This window comes from Talpa occidentalis, unplaced genomic scaffold (genome assembly GCF_014898055.3).
Source record: "Talpa occidentalis isolate TD23 unplaced genomic scaffold, MPIMG_talOcc4v2.1 talOcc4.10, whole genome shotgun sequence".
Lineage (NCBI taxonomy): Eukaryota > Metazoa > Chordata > Mammalia > Eulipotyphla > Talpidae > Talpa > Talpa occidentalis.
In genome coordinates this window covers 65416916-65435219 of record NW_023600993.1, presented here as the reverse complement: position 1 = coordinate 65435219, position 18304 = coordinate 65416916, and the positions used below count along the sequence as shown (strand labels likewise).

The 18304-nt window shown below is 40.8% G+C and overlaps 1 protein-coding gene across 1 annotated transcript in view; it reads left to right on the top strand.

Annotated features, from left to right (window-relative positions):
• Positions 1 to 18304, top strand: part of PYGB (glycogen phosphorylase B) — a 59183-nt gene that overhangs the window by 14997 nt on the left and 25882 nt on the right. Inside the window, exons 3-5 of the mRNA XM_037493648.2 lie at positions 11607 to 11685; positions 13709 to 13812; positions 17085 to 17216. Of these exons, the coding sequence (XP_037349545.1) occupies positions 11607 to 11685; positions 13709 to 13812; positions 17085 to 17216 (315 nt within the window). The remainder of the gene's footprint in view (positions 1 to 11606; positions 11686 to 13708; positions 13813 to 17084; positions 17217 to 18304) is intronic.

The window sequence follows — 18304 nt, the reverse complement described above, 5'->3', positions numbered from 1 at the left end:
TCTAATGAATTCCTTCTCCGTGCTCATAACCTGGCTTCCCCTGTCATGGCCAGTCTGATTTGCCCTATACCTCTTCTACCATTCCCATATTATTTAAGCCAATATCAGAAAGCATAATATTTCAATGGATACCTCTAAAAGATAGGGTGATGCCATTATGACCCCTAAAATATTCACAATAATTCTTTCATAACAGTTTTTCAGGCAGTGTACAAATTCTATAATTGCCTTATAATTTGTTAGTAGTTGTTTAGAAGTTGCATTTGATTTATATGACTTGTAAGTCTCTCTGAGTCCATGACTTCTCCTCCTTTTTATTTTTCTGCCTTGCATTTTATTTGGATTTGTCCTGTGGGGTGTTCTGCTGTCTATAGTTAATTTATTGAATCTCCAGCTGGTGTTTTACCTGCTGCTTTTTTCCAAGGATGTCACTGTTGCTGCTTCTACTTAGCATTCGGATGGCTGTAGTCAAGAAAATGAAATAAAAGGCATCCATATTTGAAAGGGAGAAGGAAAACTCTCTCTATTTGAAGATGACATGATCTAGAAAAATCCTAAAGAACCCAGTAAAAATATATTAGGACAAATGAATGAGCTCAGCAAGGCTGCAGGATATAAATCAATATACAGAAACCAACTGTATTTTTTATACCTGAAATGAGTAATCCAAAAATGAAATTTAAGAAACAGTCCGCTTACAATAGTATCAAAAAAAGAATAAAAGGCCTGGTAATTAATTTTCAAAGGAGGTGCAAATTATATTCTAAAAACTCAAAAAACATTGTTGAAAGAAATTAAAGAAGACCAAAAAATGGAAAGCCACCCATATTAATGACTTGGGAGACTCAGTGTTGTCAAGATGGAAGTACTATCCCAGTTGATCTTAATGTTCAGTGCAATTCCACAAGAATCTAGTAGATTTCCTTGCAGAGTAAATAGCTGATTCTAAAATCCAGATACAAATGCACAGACCAGAAAGAATGAAAATAAAAATGAAATAAAAATGAAAGTTTTTAAGGACTTACTGTCCCCAATTTCACAAAGCTATAGTCATCAGGAATGTGTGGTATACATGTAGGATGGATATATAGAGCAATGGAATAAAATTAATGACTCAGAAATGAACCCTCAGGCCTCCCTGGTGGCGCAGGCGGTTGAGCGCCACACTGTGAAGCTGTCCGCAGCCTTTGCAGCGCGGGTTCGATCCCGGGCTGGCCAGGGCAAGTCCTACATGGCGTGGCAGACCTCTCCTGTCTCACCCGCTGCTCCCCTCAGCAGTATATTTCGTCAGTCTGCCTGTTCTGTTCCCCACTCTGTCTCTGGTGAGTCCTCTCACCCTCCTGTACCCCGGTTCTTGTATAAATAAATCTTTAAAAAAAAAAAAGAAAAAGAAATGAACCCTCACATTTATAGTCAGTTGTCTCTTTTCCAAATTAGAAAAAAGGGGTAAAATACATAACATGTAATTTACAATCTTAACTGTTTTGAAGGGTGCAGTTTAGGATTAAGTACATTCACATTGTTGTACAGCCATCACCCCATCCATCTGTAGAACTCTTCTCATCTTCCAAAACTGAGCTTCTATATCCACAAACCCTAAGTCCCCATTCTCTACCTCCCCAGCCCTGACAACTGTTATTCTACTTCCTCTCTTTGAGAATTTGATACTGTAATTACCTCCTGTAAGTGAATTGGTACAATATGTATCTTTTTGTGACCAGACTGATATCTTCAGGTTTCATCCATGGTTGTAGCATGTCAGAATTTCTTCCCTTTTTAAGGGTGAATAATATCCCATTGTATGTATGTATGAATATGTACATATAATATACCACATGTTCTTTATCCATTCATCTATCAGTGGATACTTGGATTTCTTCCACTTTTTAGCGAGTGTGAATAATGCTAATATGAACATGTGTGTACCGATATCTTTTTGAAATCCTGCTTTTAATTCTTTTTGGTAGATATCTAGAAATAGAATTCTTGTATCATATGATTATTCTGTTTAACTTTTTGAGGAACCACCCCATTGTTTTCTATAGTGGCTGTACCATTTCACATTCCCACAAACAGTGCACAAGAGCTCCAGTTTCTCCACATCCTGGCCAACACTTTTTGTTTTCTGGGATTTTTAATAGCAGCTACTATAATGGGTGGAAGGCAGTATCTCATCATGGTTTGAATTTGCATTTCTATAATAATTACTGGCATTGAGCATCTTTTCATGTGCTTATTGGCCATTTACATAGGTATACTTCCTTTTATTTTGCTTCACTTTATTGTACTTCACTGATAATGCTTTTTTTTTTTTTTTACAAATTGAAGGCTCGTGGATCCCTGCATCGAGCAAGTCTATCAATGCCACTTTTCCAACAGTATGTGCTCATTTTGTCTCCATGTCACATTTAATTAAATATGTGTATTTTTAAAAGGTATAATGCTGTTGTGCACTTAACAGACTGAAGTATGTTACAAAGATAACTTTTATATGTATGGAAAACAAAAAAAATTGTATGCCTTACTGTATTACAACATTTGTTTCACTGTGGTGGTTTAAACTCAGCCTGCAGTATCTCTGAGGTATACCTGTGTATATTCATTTAGAGAAATTCCTATTCAAATCCTTTGACCATTTTTTTTAATTGGGTTGTTTGGTTTTTGTTGTCATTGAGTTTTAGGAGTTCTCTATTCTTGATATTTGTATCTTAGCAGATTTGCACATATTTTCCCTTATCCAACTGATAACATCCCTTGTGGCACAAAAGATTTTAATTTTCATGAAGTTTAGTGTATCTAGTTTTTCTTTGGTTGCCTGCATTTTTGGTGTCCTATATGCTCAATTGATTTTTTTTTTTCAAAAGGACAGGGGTACCAAGACAGTTCAATGTTAAAATAATAGTCTTTTCAAGGAATGGTTAGATTTAATACATAAATAATAAGTTGTTACATAAGACCAACAGATGGTGAATATTGACATGTGAATAAATAAATTTGGACCATACCTCAAACAACCTATAAAAATAAACTCAAAATAGATTAAAGATCTAAATGTAAGAGCTAAAACCATAAAAAACAAAGGTATATTATTCTATTACTGGAAGAATATATAGGAATGAATAGATTCTTAGAAATGATACCAAAAGCACAAGTTAATAAGAGAAAAAAATAGATGAATTTGACAAAATTAAAAACCTTTGTGCATCAAAGGATGTTACGAAGAAAGTGAAAAGACAATGGAGAAAGTATTTCTGATTAGGTCTCGTGTCCAAAACATATTGGGAGCTCTTAAAACTCAATAAGAAAAATACAGACAACCCAATTTAAAAATGAACAGAGAACTTGAATGTACATTTCTTCAATGTATATTCAAGAAAGTACCAGTGGCCAATCAGTATGTGAAAAGATGTTCTGCCTCATTAGTCATCAAGGAATGCAAATAAAAATCACAATGAGATTCCACTTGCCTCCCTGTAGAACCACTGTCTTCATAAAGGCAAAGAACAAATGGATGTGGAGAAATGGGAATCCTCCTCAACTGATAAGGCCACTTTTGAAAATAGTCTGATAACTACTCAAAAAGTTAAGAATAGAATTACCATGAAATCTAGCAATTATGCTCCAAGGTTCATATCCAAGAAAAAAGAAGACATACAGGTACACAAAAAAGACTATACTTGAATGTTCATATCAGCGTTATTTGCAGTAGCCAAAAAGTAGAAACCCAAATGTGCATCAGCTGATAAATAATTATGGTACATCCATACAATGGAGTATTATAACAGTGACAAAAAGGAATGACATACTGACACAGTATAATATGGTACAATATGGATGAACTTGAAAACATTATTTTAACTGAAAGAAGCCAGATACAAAGATCGCATTTTGTAATGTCTTGTATGTATTCCCATTTATATGAAATGTCCAGAATAGGAAAATTTTTAGAGACAGAGAGAAAATTGGCTGTCAGGGGCTGAGAGAAGAAATAGAGAATGATTGCTAATGCACCTCAGATTTCTTTTGGGGGTAATAAAGTTCTGGAGCTAGATAATGATGAAGGCTGCACAACTTTGTATTTATGCTCAAAATCATTCAGTTGTTCACTTTAAAAGGGTGGATTTTATGGTATGTGAATTTTGTCTCAAAAAATTAAAAACAGCATATTAAGAGAAGACATGCTCTGAGGTGCTCCATTTCTCTGTCTTCATCTAAGAAGCCCACTTTAGCAAGGCTTTAGACTTTCTGTCATTAAGCTACTTTCTACCCCTCTTTTGAATGCTCTAAATTCAAGCAAAATTTGTCCTCCCTGAATGAAGCGTACCAGTAACATTCAAGGAAAAACATAAAGGAACAAACTGTTTTTCCCCATATCTACCGTACCGTCTTTATTTAGTGTGTTAGTCTCTGAGTTTAAGAAATGTTTGATTAGTAAGAGGTTCCATGATCTGATAAGTTTGGAAAAAGTTGTAGTTAAACATGTTTCTTAAGTTTGAACTAATAATGCATTATTGAGTAAATCCTACCTCCCCCATATACCCAAAACATTTTTGGTGGGACACACTCGTAGAAATTGCTATGGAAAGATCAACATGGTGGGGAAGAAACACTTTGAGTAAGAACCAGGACACATAAGATAAACTGGCAACGCTGGCAATCTGCCTGAAGAGGAAAGTTACAATAACAGAGGATGAGAAGAGAGGAAAGCATGAGAACCCTGCTACCCTCCACAACCCACAAAGCCAGCACACTTCAACCAACAGAAAGGAGAAAAAAAAAACAAAAACAAACTAAAGACCAAGCAGAATAACGCGGAAAGGAACTGCTGCAGGCACCACGCCTCATGACCTGGAACTGTGGGCACCAGGTAATCACAAACCCAGTGCCATCAGAGGAAGATAGGGACTCCACAGGCCCACCTGGAGCAGAGAAAGGGAGAGACTTGCAAATAAACAAAGGCCAGCCAGTAAGTTTGTGCAGATAAGCGTGCATGTGGAAAGTATATGTGGATCGCGGCTTCTCAGGTTCCTGTGCCCGTGACCTAGGACTGTGGAGAGATGCATGGGGGTGAATGACCTGCACTGGGTAATCAAAAACTCAGGCTCCCAGGCACGGGATCAGGGCGCAAAAGGTACAATATCAGTGGGCACTGAACTGGACTACTGCCCACATTCCAGATCTGAGAGCTTCGAAACTGAGAACTGGGGCATGAAATTTGGGGCTCAGGATCACCAAAACGGCCGGGCACAGGGTAGACATAGTACCCAGCACAGTTGAGGCACTCCACTTCAATCCCCCTCTCCATTCCAGGGAGACCTACAGGGAAAAAGCGGTCTGGAAGGATACTAGGAAAGGTCTCTGGCGCCACCTAGTGATCAGAACAAAATCACCAACTACCTGATAGTTGGAAGGCAGGGATTCCAAAACCACTCTCCTGCTCTGAGAAGGGGTGGGCCACACAAATGAGGGTGAGAAGGGCAACGTGGCTTGGAGCAAGACTACCGAAGGCCTCACGCGACAGCCCGCATTCTGGAACTGAGAGCCGGGCATGGGACTTGGAGTGTAGAACACGCCATAACAGCAGGCACAACACTGGATGACAGTCAGCATTTTGGATCAGAGAGCCCTGGAACTGAGAGCCAGGGCACAGAATTCAAGGTATGGGATCCACACAGCTGTGGGACAGCACCAGGTGAACACGGGGCAGACACAGCACCCAGCATGAGCCATATCCCCTGTGTTGAGGTACTCCCCTCCCCCCCTCCATACTCGAGACAAGTACTGGGAAAAAGCACAGGTCTGAAAGTACAGGTTCTAGTGATCAGAACAAAATCAACTACCTGATACTTGGAAGGCAGGGACTCCAAGACTTCCTTCTGGAACTGAGTAAATACAAAGGGAAGGAACCCCAAGGGACAGCGCCCAGCAACACAGCTACAGCACATCAACACCCTGGTGGAGTTTTGGCCTAACAGTACTGGACTCGGTCTGGTAAACAGTTTCCAACATCCCTGAAGGACCATGCCAAAGAGATGCCTGCAATACCAGTGGCACAATGTCCCAATGCATAGCACTAATTAGAAAGCAAACAGCAGGGAGAAGCAAAAATATAAATACCAAGCAAGCTCTCAGGGGAAGGACACACCACAAAAAGAAATTCAGTCACCAGAACTCAACAATGACATGGAAGAACTTCTCTGCCTGCCAGATAGAGAATTTAAAATTGTCATGATTAAAAAACATGAAGAAGATGAAAAGGAAAAGAATGAAATAAGAGAAATAATTAATGAACTGAAGAATGAAACTGACTCCCTAAAGAAGGAAATGAAAGAAACGCAGGATATCAAAAGATCAATGGAGGAGATAAAGAACTCCGGGAAGAGCAGCAAAAACAGAATTGATGAAATGGAAGAAGAGATCAGTACCTTTGAAGATACAGAAATAAAAAGAACCAAAAAAGAAAAGGAGAAGTACAAAGGAAAAAGAATGAGGAAACTCTTTGGCAATTATCAGACACCATGAAGAAAGGAAATATAAGAGTTACAGGAAAAAGAAAAATACTGGATGGTCTCACTCATAGCAGAAATTTAGAAAACCTAAATAAGGGACCAGGAAAAAGACTAATTAATACAAAGTAAAAATAAAAATCAACAAGCAACTATAAGCCAGAGACACATCATGCGGGGCGTGGGGGGAGGGAAGGAGAGAGGAAGGACTAAGGTCAAAATAAGGGGGGGGGTGCAATTGTGTGGGCAATATAATCAAAATGATAATGCATACATTGTGCAAAAATGAAAAATGATGTAAGAATTATGTATAATAAAATATTAATTTAAAAAAAGAGTTACAGAAATTCTGGAAGGTACGGACAGAGACAAAGGAGCTGAGAAATTATTCAAGGAGATAATCGAAGAGAACTTCCCAAGCATGAAAATGGAGACAAATATAGACATACAAGAAGCGAGAAGAGGGCCTCCCCTGGTGGCGCAGTGGGTTGAGTGCCGCGCTATGAAGCTGTCTGCAGCCTCTGTAGTGCCAGTTTGATCCCGTCCGGCCAGCGAGGGTCCCACATGGTGCGCTAGACCTCTCCTGTCATGCCCGCTGCTCCCCTCGGCAGTGTATTTTGTCAGTCTGCCTGTTCTGTTCCCCACTCTGTCTCTGGTGAATCCTCTCACCCTCCCGTGCATCTGGCCTCTACCCTGGTTCTTGTATAAATAAATAAATAAATAATAAATAAATAAATAAATAAATAATTTTTTTTTAAAAAAAGAAGAAGCGTGAAGAACACCAAATTATCACAAGGAAAAGAAAACTACAGCAAGACACATAATAGTAAAGCTCGCAAGAGTCCAAGTCAAGGAAAAAATAACCAAACTGGCAAGGGAAGAAACAGATAACCTATAAACAAAACCAATCAAGCTGACATCAGACCTCTCTGAAGAAACACTACAGGCATGAAGAGAATGGTGTATCATATTCAACAAACTTCAAGACAGCAAATGCCAACCAAGAATGCCAATCCTGAAAAGCTCTCCTTCCTCTATGAAGAAAAAATAAGAACCTTCTCAGACAAACAGAAACTCCAGAAATTCATTACAACTAAATCCCCACTCCAAATAATTCTACAAGAAGTCCTAAAGCCAAACCCAGCAGAGGAATGAATAAGAAGAACAGAATAAAGCAAGGAATAAAATCACAAAAAGACAAACAAAATGGCAAATACAGATGCCAGCATATCAATATTAACTCTAAATGTAAATGGACTAAACTCATCAATAAAAACACACAGAGTAGCAGGCTGGATTAAAAAACAAAATCCAACCTTCTGCTGCTCTGGGAAACACATTTAACTACAAAAGATAAATGTAGACTGAAAGTAAAAGGCTGGAAAACAATCCTGCAAGCAATTGGACCAAAAAAGAAGTCAGAAACAACTATACTTATATCATATGAAATAGACTTCAAATTAAAAAAGGTAAAAAGAGACATACGCAGACACTACATTATGATCAAGGGGACAGTACATCAGGAAGATATAACACTCATCAAAATATACTCATCAAATGAGGAGCACCAAAATATATTAGACAATTACTATCAGCTCTGTATTTTCATTAAAGAAAATACATACATAGTAGGATACTTCAACACCCCATTCACACCAATAGACAGATCAGCAAGACAAAAAATTAACAAAGACACTAGAGCCCTAAATAAAGACATAGAACTCATGGGCTTAACAGACATCTATAGGACACTGCACCCAAAAAAAATCCAAGTACGCATTTTTCTCAAGTGCATGGATCATTCTTCAGAATTGATCACATACTGGGCCACAAAACAAACATTAACAGATACATTAAGATCAAAATCATTCCTGCTATCTTCTCCAATCATAAAAGCATCAAACTAGAAATAAATCATGAAAAGACAACAAGGAACCCTCCCACTTCATGGAGATTAAAATCCACACTATGGGCCTCCCTGGTGGCACACGGGGTTAAGACGCAACCCATGAAGCTATCCACAGCCTCTGCAGCACGAGTTCGATCCCTGACTAGGGAGCTACCCACATGGCACAGCAGACCTCCCCTGTCTCACTCACTGCCCCCCTCAGCAGTGTATTTCAGTCAATCCACCTGTTCTGCTCCCCACTCTGTCTCTGGTGAATCCTCTCACCCCCCACACCTCTGGCCTGTACCCCAGTTCTTGTATGCATAAATAAATAAAACTTAAATAAAAATAAGTAAAATCCACATTACTGGAAGACCACTGGACTAAAAAGGAGATCAAAGAAGGAATTAAAAAATACTTTGAGTTGAATGACAACGAGGACACCAATTTCCACAATGTATGGGATGCAGCAAGCAGTACTAAGAGGAAAATATATAGCAATATAGGCTCACATCAGAAACAAGAAAGAACTCAAACAACCAAATCTCATATCTCAAAGAACTAGAAAAGAACAACAAAAAATCCCTAAAACCAGTAGAAGAAAGGAAATAATAAAAATCAAAGCAGAAATAAATTAAATAGAAATTTAAAAAATACCCAAAAGATCAATGAAACCAAAAGTTGGTTCTTTAAAAAATTAAACAAAATAGACAAACCTCTAGCCAGGCTCACAAAGAAAAAAAATGGGAGAAAACATATATAAATAAGATTATAAACAAAAGAGGAGAAATCACAACAGACTCCATTGAAATCAAAGAATAATCCGAGATTACTATGAACACTTATATGCAAAAAAAAATGAGCAATCTACAAGAGATGGACAAATTCCTAGAATGATATAATAATCCAAAGCTAGATAAAGAAGAAATAGAACACATAAACAGACCAATTACAAGCAGCAAAATTGAAGCAGTAATCAAAACACTCCCCCAAAACAAAAGCCCAGGCCCACATGGTTTCACAAATGAATTCTACCAAACATTCAGACATCAGCTAGTGCCTATCCTACACAAACTCTTTCCAAAAATTGAAAAAGAAGGAATACTACCAAACACGTTCTACGAAGCCAACATTACACTAATACCAAAACCAAACAAAGACAACACACACACAAAAAAAAAATTACAGACCACTCTTCCTAATGAACACGGATGCAAAAATCCTCAACAAAAACCTTGCCAACAGAATCCAACAATGCATCAAAGGGATAATACAATACAGTCAAGTGGAGTTTATTCCAGGGGCACAAGGATGGTTCAACATAGGAAAATCAATCAGTGTAATCCAACACATCAACAAAAAGAAAAATAAAAACCCTATGATCATATCAATAGATGCTGAGAAAGCAGTTGACAAAGTCCAACATCCATTCATGATGAAAGCCCTTGAAATTCTCAGGATAGAAGGAACATACCTTAATATGATAAAAATCATATATGACAAACCCACAGCCAGTATTATTCTCAGTGGCAAAAGCTGAAGGCCTTTCCTTTAAGATCAGGAACAAGACAAAGATGTCCTCTCTCATCACTGCTCTTCAATATAATACAGAGGTCCTAGCCAGAGCAATAAGACAAGAGAAAGACATACAAGAAATCCAAATAGGGAAAGAAGAAGTAAAACTATCACTATTTGCAGACGATATGATAATATACGTAGAGAACCCTAAAAACTCCACAGAAAAACTAATCAAAATAATCAACCAGTTTAGCAAAAGTAGCAGGATACAAAATCAACACACAAAAATCAGAAGTCTTCCTATACACAATCAGTCTGAAGAAGAAATCAAGAAAACCATCCCTTTTATAGATAATTGAAACAAAAAAAAATTCAAATACTTGGGAATAAACCTAACAAAAGAGGTGAGGGACCTCTACAAAGAAAATTATGAAACAGTTAAAGGAAATAGAAGAAGACACAAAGCAACGGAAAGATATCCCCTGCTCATAGATTGAAAGAATTAACATATTAAAATGACCATCCTACCAAAAGCAATTTACAGATTCAATGCTATTCCAATAAAAATGTCAATGACATTCTTCAAAGAAATAGAACAAATGCTGATGAAATTCATATGGAACCACAAAAAACCACGAATAGCTAAAGCCCTACCAACAAAAACAAAGGAGAATGGAGCTATCACACTGCCAAACTTCGTATTATATTACAAAGCCATAATGATTAAAAGTGTGGTACTGGAACAAAAACAGACACACAGACCAATGGAACTGAATAAAAAGCCCAGAAATAAATCCACATATATATGGACAGCTAACCTTTGACAAAGGAGCAAAGAATATGCAATGGGACTTGGACAGTTTGTTCAATAAATGGTGCTGGGAATACTGGACCACCACATGCAAAAGAATAAAACTAGACTACTACCTCTCACCATGCACAAAAATCAACTCAAAATGAATAAAAGACCTGGACTTAAGACCTGAAACCATAAAATATATAGAAGAAAATATAGGTTAAAAACTACAATACATATATCTCAGTAAAAAAATATAAAAAAAAATAAAAACCACTGCTCAAGATAATTATTGTGAGCAATTTGTTGTATTTCATATCCTAAAACTAGATTGATGGAGCAATTATCCATATGCCATAATCAAGAGACTTAAAATCTGCATTATGGAACAGTTTTAAATAAGGTAGAGTGGATTCTGTTGCTTTTTCTGTGACTTTAACATATCGTGTATATTTCACAAGATTGGTTGAATGCAATTGGAATGCCACAGGTATGGTGCTTTCAGGATTTGGTTTGAAAAAATGTCATAAATATTATTAAACCGTGTAAAATTAAAGAATTACTAAAACCATTGATTTCATTTTCAGGATACATATTATAATCTGTCCACCATAATAAGTAAGTTAGTAACCTGGTAATAATATTTTTGGCTGTTAAACCAAGTCTCATTTTGATTGTTGACTCTTAAATAGTTTGGCAAATTTTGAAATACCTGGGAAATTTTTATTTTTGTGCATTGATTTAAACCAACACCATATTTTAACATTTTAGACTTTTAAATCTAAAAGAAAAATTCTAACCTTTGATATAAGATCATCAGATTTAAATCATTTTCCTCCTGTTGCTTGAGGGAAACTATTAAGTATTATTAAAATGTTACCTCTACTGTCATTCACAGCTGGGGCTGGACTTGGAAGAACTGGAAGAAATAGAAGAGGATGCTGGCCTTGGGAACGGAGGCCTGGGGAGGCTGGCAGGTAACTGTATCCACTGGGACTGGGTCTTTCCTGGCTGGGCCCTTGTCAGTGGTCACCTGGAGAGGCCAAGGTCCACTGCGCTTCTAGCTCTAGTCTGTCAGGGCAAATTTGCCTCAGAATACATGGGAGAGTGTGTTCCCCAAGTCAAAATCTTTGTCACCAGTGGGAAAATAATGCAGAATTTATGTTCTCGTTCACATACTTCATAATTATCATGAAAGTCAGGTGCCAGTGCTGGGTAACTGGTGCTGGAGGGGTTTCCAGTGTGCCAACCACTGAAAGAAAGAGAGATGAACACACACACACACACACACACACACACACACACACACAGAGAGAGAATATCGCCCCTTACAAGAAGCTGTTCCTGCTTTCTTAACAGTAATCAGATTGCCCTGAAAAAACAGAACCATTCCTTCATGGGATAATTGTCATTGTCCCCTGGACCATCCTGAAAGCATATCCAGTTTTTGTCTTTTTTTTTTTCCCCTGTTTAAATTATTTTTACAAGCTTTTTGGGGACAAGGGGTCTGGGTGGAAGTGGAGATAGCATGTTGAGATTTGGTTGCATCGTGTGCCTAAGGCTCTCAGGCAGTGCTTCTGGGGCAGAAGTAAGCTTTGTGTTGCACTGTACAGCGAGGGTGGCCCACTCTGCGTCATGGCCCTTGGGGAGTTGTCATTTTGTAAAGGGAGCACACATCCTAAAATTGATCTGAGGTGTATATGTGTGTGTTTTCAAATTTTAAATTCTTCAACAAGTGTAAGTGCAACATGTTTCCCTCAAACAATATAGCACATGAATCCACACACAAAAAACACTTGGCAAGACCTGTCCCCCCACCTCCCTGGAGTATCCTGTATGTTATGCTCCCACACTCAGAGATCTGCTCTTGTTTTCGAGGGTGACATTGGACTAGACACTGAGCTGAGGATGGATACCTTGTATGCCACCAGCCCAAGACTCAGTTCACTCTGTGGCCTTCACCCCAGTGGCATTTTCTCAATCATGAGTGTCTTCCTACTTTCCCTTTTCTAGTCAGTAAAAGCAGAAGCTGTTTTTGCAGCTTGTTGAAGCCCCAGGTCCCTGAGTCCTCTTCACCCACTAGCTGCCTAAGCTCACCCTTCATCTAAGCCTCTGAAAGTGACCAGTGTCCCCTTCCCTGCCCTCCACCATCTGTTCCCATTCAGGGCATTCCCGGCCTTCCCAGTCTGGCTCCTGCTGGAATCCCCGTCACCTTTTTTGCCACTTCTGCAATGGCCTTCCTGTGATTGGGGTGACAGTTCCTCCTCCTCTGTTATGCGCACCCCCCTCACTGTGCAGACCCAGCATCCCCCAGCCTTCTGTAGCTTGACAAGCCCTGTGTCCTGCCTGTGAGAGTGATTTCCTCCAGAAAAGAGCAGGTCTTACATCTTAGGTCATCTTATCCCACCCCCTCAGCAAAGGTCTAACATACTTTAATAGTTGTTTAGACATTTTTTCCTTTTTTAATAAGGCTGCCTTCTGGATCTTTATTCAAAACATTTGTTTTCATTTTTTGATGATATTTTGGTGCTTCTGTCCCCTTTTGGGAAACTGGGGGCAGGATGCCATTCAGTGGTGGCAGAGAGTGAAACATACATCACCAGCCCCTCTTCTCTGCCTTCTTCACTAGCTCGTGGGGAGAGATTTTGTGATGTTCCCTCCTCCCCTTCCAGCTTGGATTTTATGTGCAAAGAGGTACAGGACTTGTGGCCTGAGTGAAAGTCTTAAAAAGAAGGTTGATAGAACGTTTTCGTTTAAAGACATGCTGAGTTCCTCAGTGTTCTCTGTGGGAGTCTTTCCTCCCACCTCCAAATAGCCACCATGTTGGTGTCTTAAAGCTGAAGAGGGTTCTGGGGGAGTTGGGCTTTCCTTTCATGAAACCTGACACTGAGGGGAGTTGCCACTGTCTGACTGGAGGCCAGGGACCCAGCACCTACTTGGCTTGGTTCCAGTGGGCTTTGTCATTGATGCCAAGAAGTTCTTTGTGTTTGGACTTTCCAGCCTGCTTCCTTGACTCGATGGCCACCTTGGGTCTTGCAGCCTATGGCTATGGAATCCGCTATGAGTTTGGGATTTTCAACCAGAAGATTGTCAACGGCTGGCAGGTGAGTGAGACTTGGCTCCTATACTTGTTTATTCATTCCCATTCGTGCAAGAAAATACACAGTTGGGATTTTTATTCTTTAAACTCTTTAGAGAGACAGCATGCCAGTCGAAAGCAAAGCAGTGGTGGGCGTCCATGCAGCGACCTGAGCTCCCTACTCTTGTCCTGGTTCTATAAGGCCTGGAAGAGCTGTCTCCTTGCAGATGATTTCTGGGTGGTGACCTTGTGGGGTGGGGCCTGGCACCCAGCTGGGCCTGATGGGATGTATGTGTGTGTGCATGTGCCAAGGCTGCACGCACATCAAAGGTGGCCCTCTTCAGTTCCCAGCAGAGGGACAGCTGGAGCAATTAGAAAAACAGTTGGACTTTGTTCCCACCTCCTGCCTTCACTCCCTGACACAAATGAGCAACAGTATTTGGTGGGGTTAGAGACCAGACTACTAAGCAAAGTGTCCTCTAGGAAGATCAGGCTCCACCTAAGCAGCAGGCAGTTCTGCAAGGTGGCCAGAGATGTGTGGGGGAAGCACGGTCTCACTGTCCTACCCAGGCAAGGTGGCCATCTCCCCTCATTTGGCCCTTCAGATGGAAGACATAACCATCTGCTGGAAGGGAATATAGTTTATGTAATATAATTTGGAGCCAGAAAGTCACAGATAGAGCAGAGCCAGACTGGGATCAAAGGTTTGTAACATGAGAGAAGCACAGCCCAAATGAACAACCGGTTAGGGGCCGTGTGATGGGAATGCTCCGTGCTCGAGAGGGTTCAGTCACACAGGCACATGCAGTTGTCACAGCTCATCAGTGCCATTCTTAAGGTTTACACATTTCACTGTACCTGTAGCAACCTAAAAGATAAATACATAATAGACTGTACTTAGTGACACACATACTTAAATGTCCAGTGGAAGAGTGTCTTCAACTTTGAAAAGCAACAGAACATTAGGGACAAAGGGATGAACCTGTACTACATCAAGCACAGCGAATGTTAACAGTTAAAGAATCTAGGTGGCAGGGATGTGGGAGTGATGTCAATTCTTTTAACATTTCCATATGTTTGAAAATGCTCATAACAAAATGTTAGTAAAGAAAAATAATGGCTAAACATAAAAGAAAACTTAAAACAGATTTCTGTCATTGCTTAATTTATAGAAATGCTGTCTCCAACCTTGAAGGGAGAAATGTGTCTCCTCCTAGCACTTTCGATAATTTCATTAACAATTCTGAGTTTTTTTCCGGTGCCCCAGTCCCTGTGCGTGGTGGCCCACTCTGACTCTCCCGGTTGAGGTTGTGTGTGTGTTTGTAAGGCAGACTCTGCAGCTCTTTCCTGCCTCTCTGGGTTACGGTTATCAGCAGGAGAGCTTTTGGTGGTGCGTTTGTCTGAAAATGGACATTTCTTTCTTTCCTGTGTCTCTTGGCATCTTGCATTGCAGTGTAAAGACAACCCTACAATGACAGATGAGTTTTCAAGTGAACCTGTCAGTGAGAGTGGCTTTAGCTGAGTTTTGCATAGCAGAATTAAATGTGCACATAATTGGACAGCAGCATCATTACAAATGGGCCACAGGTCAGCCTGCCTGGCATGTTGGCTTCAGGGGCAGGAAGAAGGCGGGATCCAAAGGGGAACCCTCTGCCTTTCGTATTTGGGAAGGTGCTGTTTCTGCAGGTGACTCCTGAAATTACCCTGTGAGAGATAGCCAGGTGCTGGTATTGGAGAATTTCACTAATGTGTAAGGACACGCCAGCAGGAGGTGAAAGCTGGCACTGGTTACGTGAAGACTATCTATCTATCACCAGAAACAGAAGTCTTGCCAGTATGATGAAGAGGGGCATATTGAAAATATGGAAGCAGTCATCTCAGCCATGTCACCTTCCTAAATCATAACCCAAATGCTCTTGCTGGTGACTTTTTATTTCTGCAGAAAACTGTTAAAAAAAAAAAGTCCCTCAAAATAATATGCATAGGGTTGCTTGTTAAATTTAAAGAAAAAAGACTTGACCTCATTGAAATTTTAATTTATTTTCATGATTCTTTATTCACTGCCCTCCTGAATTAATTTATTCTGTTGTTTCTAAGCAGTATAAATTCTACAGGGTGGTGGGGAAAATAACCCTACAATGCTTCTATTCAAAGGATGAGTTTGTGAGACAGTTTTTAGTGTTATTTTGGAAGTGGTTTTGCATTGCATGCTCACTGATTTTGCAGATTCAACATACTCACTGATTTTGCATACCCCTGGGTGCAGTCTGAAATAATAAGCTGCCTTGGAGAGGCCTAGCAGCAAGGTGAGCCAAGGCTCTCCAGCCCCCTCCGGTGCATGGTGTCATTTCAAAGCAATGGGCTTCCTGTGATTCTTTTCTTTTTAAAATAACAACTTTATATAGATATCAAGTAGTTTTTAATATATTCAGAGAGCCAAGCATCCCGCATCACTGTCTCTTTCCAGAACATGTTCATCATCCTCAGAAGAAACCCAGCACCACTGTCAGTCACACCCAGAGCCTGACAACTATCTCCTTATGTTCTGTGTATGGCTTTGGTTGTTCTAGATGTTTTGCTGAACTGGAATCATATCATATGTAGCATTTTTGACTTAGCATCCTGTTCTCATGGCCCAGCCACCTCGTAGTGTTAGGACTTCTTTCCTTATTATTACTGAATTCAGCTGATTCTTGATGTCTTTTTACTTTGATGCATTTTTCTAAATTTAGTATGCATTTGTTTCTTTAGTAGTCTGTTGATTTTTAAGCTTGGCTTTGATTGGAATTGGAAGTTTTTGTGTTGTAACTAGCCTACAGTTTTATTTCCATGCTGGGCCACATCCTCGGGACTGCATGGTCAGTGTAGAGCAGGGCCCAGGGTTGGCCCTGGAGCAGGACTGTCCCTCCCTCTGAGAACTCCCCCTTTTTTTTTTTTAAGTTTTGGATTTTTTTTTTCTTTTATAGAGGCATGTTTTATTTATTTATTTGTTTGTTTGTTCGTTTGTTTTGTTTATACATGCACTGGGTACAGTCAGAAGCGCAGGAGGGTGAGAGAATTCACCAGAGCCAGAGCAGGGAGCAGAGCAGGCAGAAGGACCAAAGTACACTGCTGAGGGGAGCAGCGGGCGGCAGGAGAGGTCTGCGCACCATGTGGGACCCTCCTCCGGTGGCCGGGGAGCAGCCGGGAATCTAACCGGCGGCGCTGCAGAGGCTGCGGGCAGCTTCGCAACCCAGCGCTCAACCGCTGCACCACCGGGGAGGCCCTGAGAACTCCCCTCTTTGCCGGTCCTTACAGGTGGAGGAGGCTGACGACTGGCTGCGCTACGGGAACCCCTGGGAGAAGGCCCGGCCTGAGTACATGCTCCCAGTGCACTTCTATGGAAGAGTTCAGCACACCCCTGAGGGGGTGCAGTGGCTGGACACGCAGGTACCTGCTGGCTGGCCTCAGGGTGGGTCTGAGTACGTGGCCACCTGTGTCCTCCGTGTGGTATGGGCTTCCTCTCAAGCGCGGGAAACTTGCTGTTTCTGTGGAGGACTCAACTCCAGATATAAACTTGGGAGGCTTTATTTTGCTCTGATACCCAATTCCTTAGACTTTGCCAAGAACTTCCTAGACAGTGGACATTGCAGGACATTAAGCCCACTCTGTAGTTGCACATGGGGGTTGAGACCGGCAAGTGTTTAATGGCAATAGGGCAGTGTTGTGATGGGACCAGGGCATTGACTGCCTGGGGAGATCACCAGCACCTCCTAGCATTGCCATTTCTCTGAGCTATCAGAGCCCTGGGCGTGGGTGGATGTCCATCAACAGCCAGGCCTGATGGGGGCCCAGGGCAGGAAAAAGGATACAGTACTAGCCACAGGGACACAAAGGCACATGGTCCAGTCCAGGCTCAGAGACACAGAAACCATACATCTCAGTAGCTTGGGGGGGTGGGGACCTGGCAGAAGGACCTCATGAGAGGGGGTACTTGGAGTGAGTAAGACTCAGTTGTCTGGTGATGTGGGTAGCATCAGCACAGAAAGGTGAGACAGTCGCAGGCAGGCAAAAGCAAGTTGTCCTGATTTCCTGCAACATCTGTTTTTAATAGGGTCCTCTGTGCAAGAACTGGCTGCAGCCATGTCATGGAGTCCTAAAATGTCATAATAAATTATATTTAGATTAAAAATTCTGAGAAGGGAATCTGAATTTCTAAATGTGTGTTGTAGAAAATGAAGCTATTGTAGAAAATGAAGATGAGGAGGCCCAGAGATCCCTGGGGAATCCCAGGCAGGGTAGGATGCAGAACTTACCCCTGAGAGTGGGCCATGGAGAGGGGAGGAGAGATTTGGGGTGCTTTGGCAAAAGCAAAGCTGATACTTTTAGACAAATGGGAATCAGGAGGATATGGCAAGCTCTGGGTGAAGAGCAGGTCCTGTCATTTCCGTCTAAGCAGAATGAGCCAGCTGCTTTGATTTTGCTGAAGGTTAGAGGTCAAGGCATGCAGCACGAGGAGCCTTGCTACAGATGGGAAG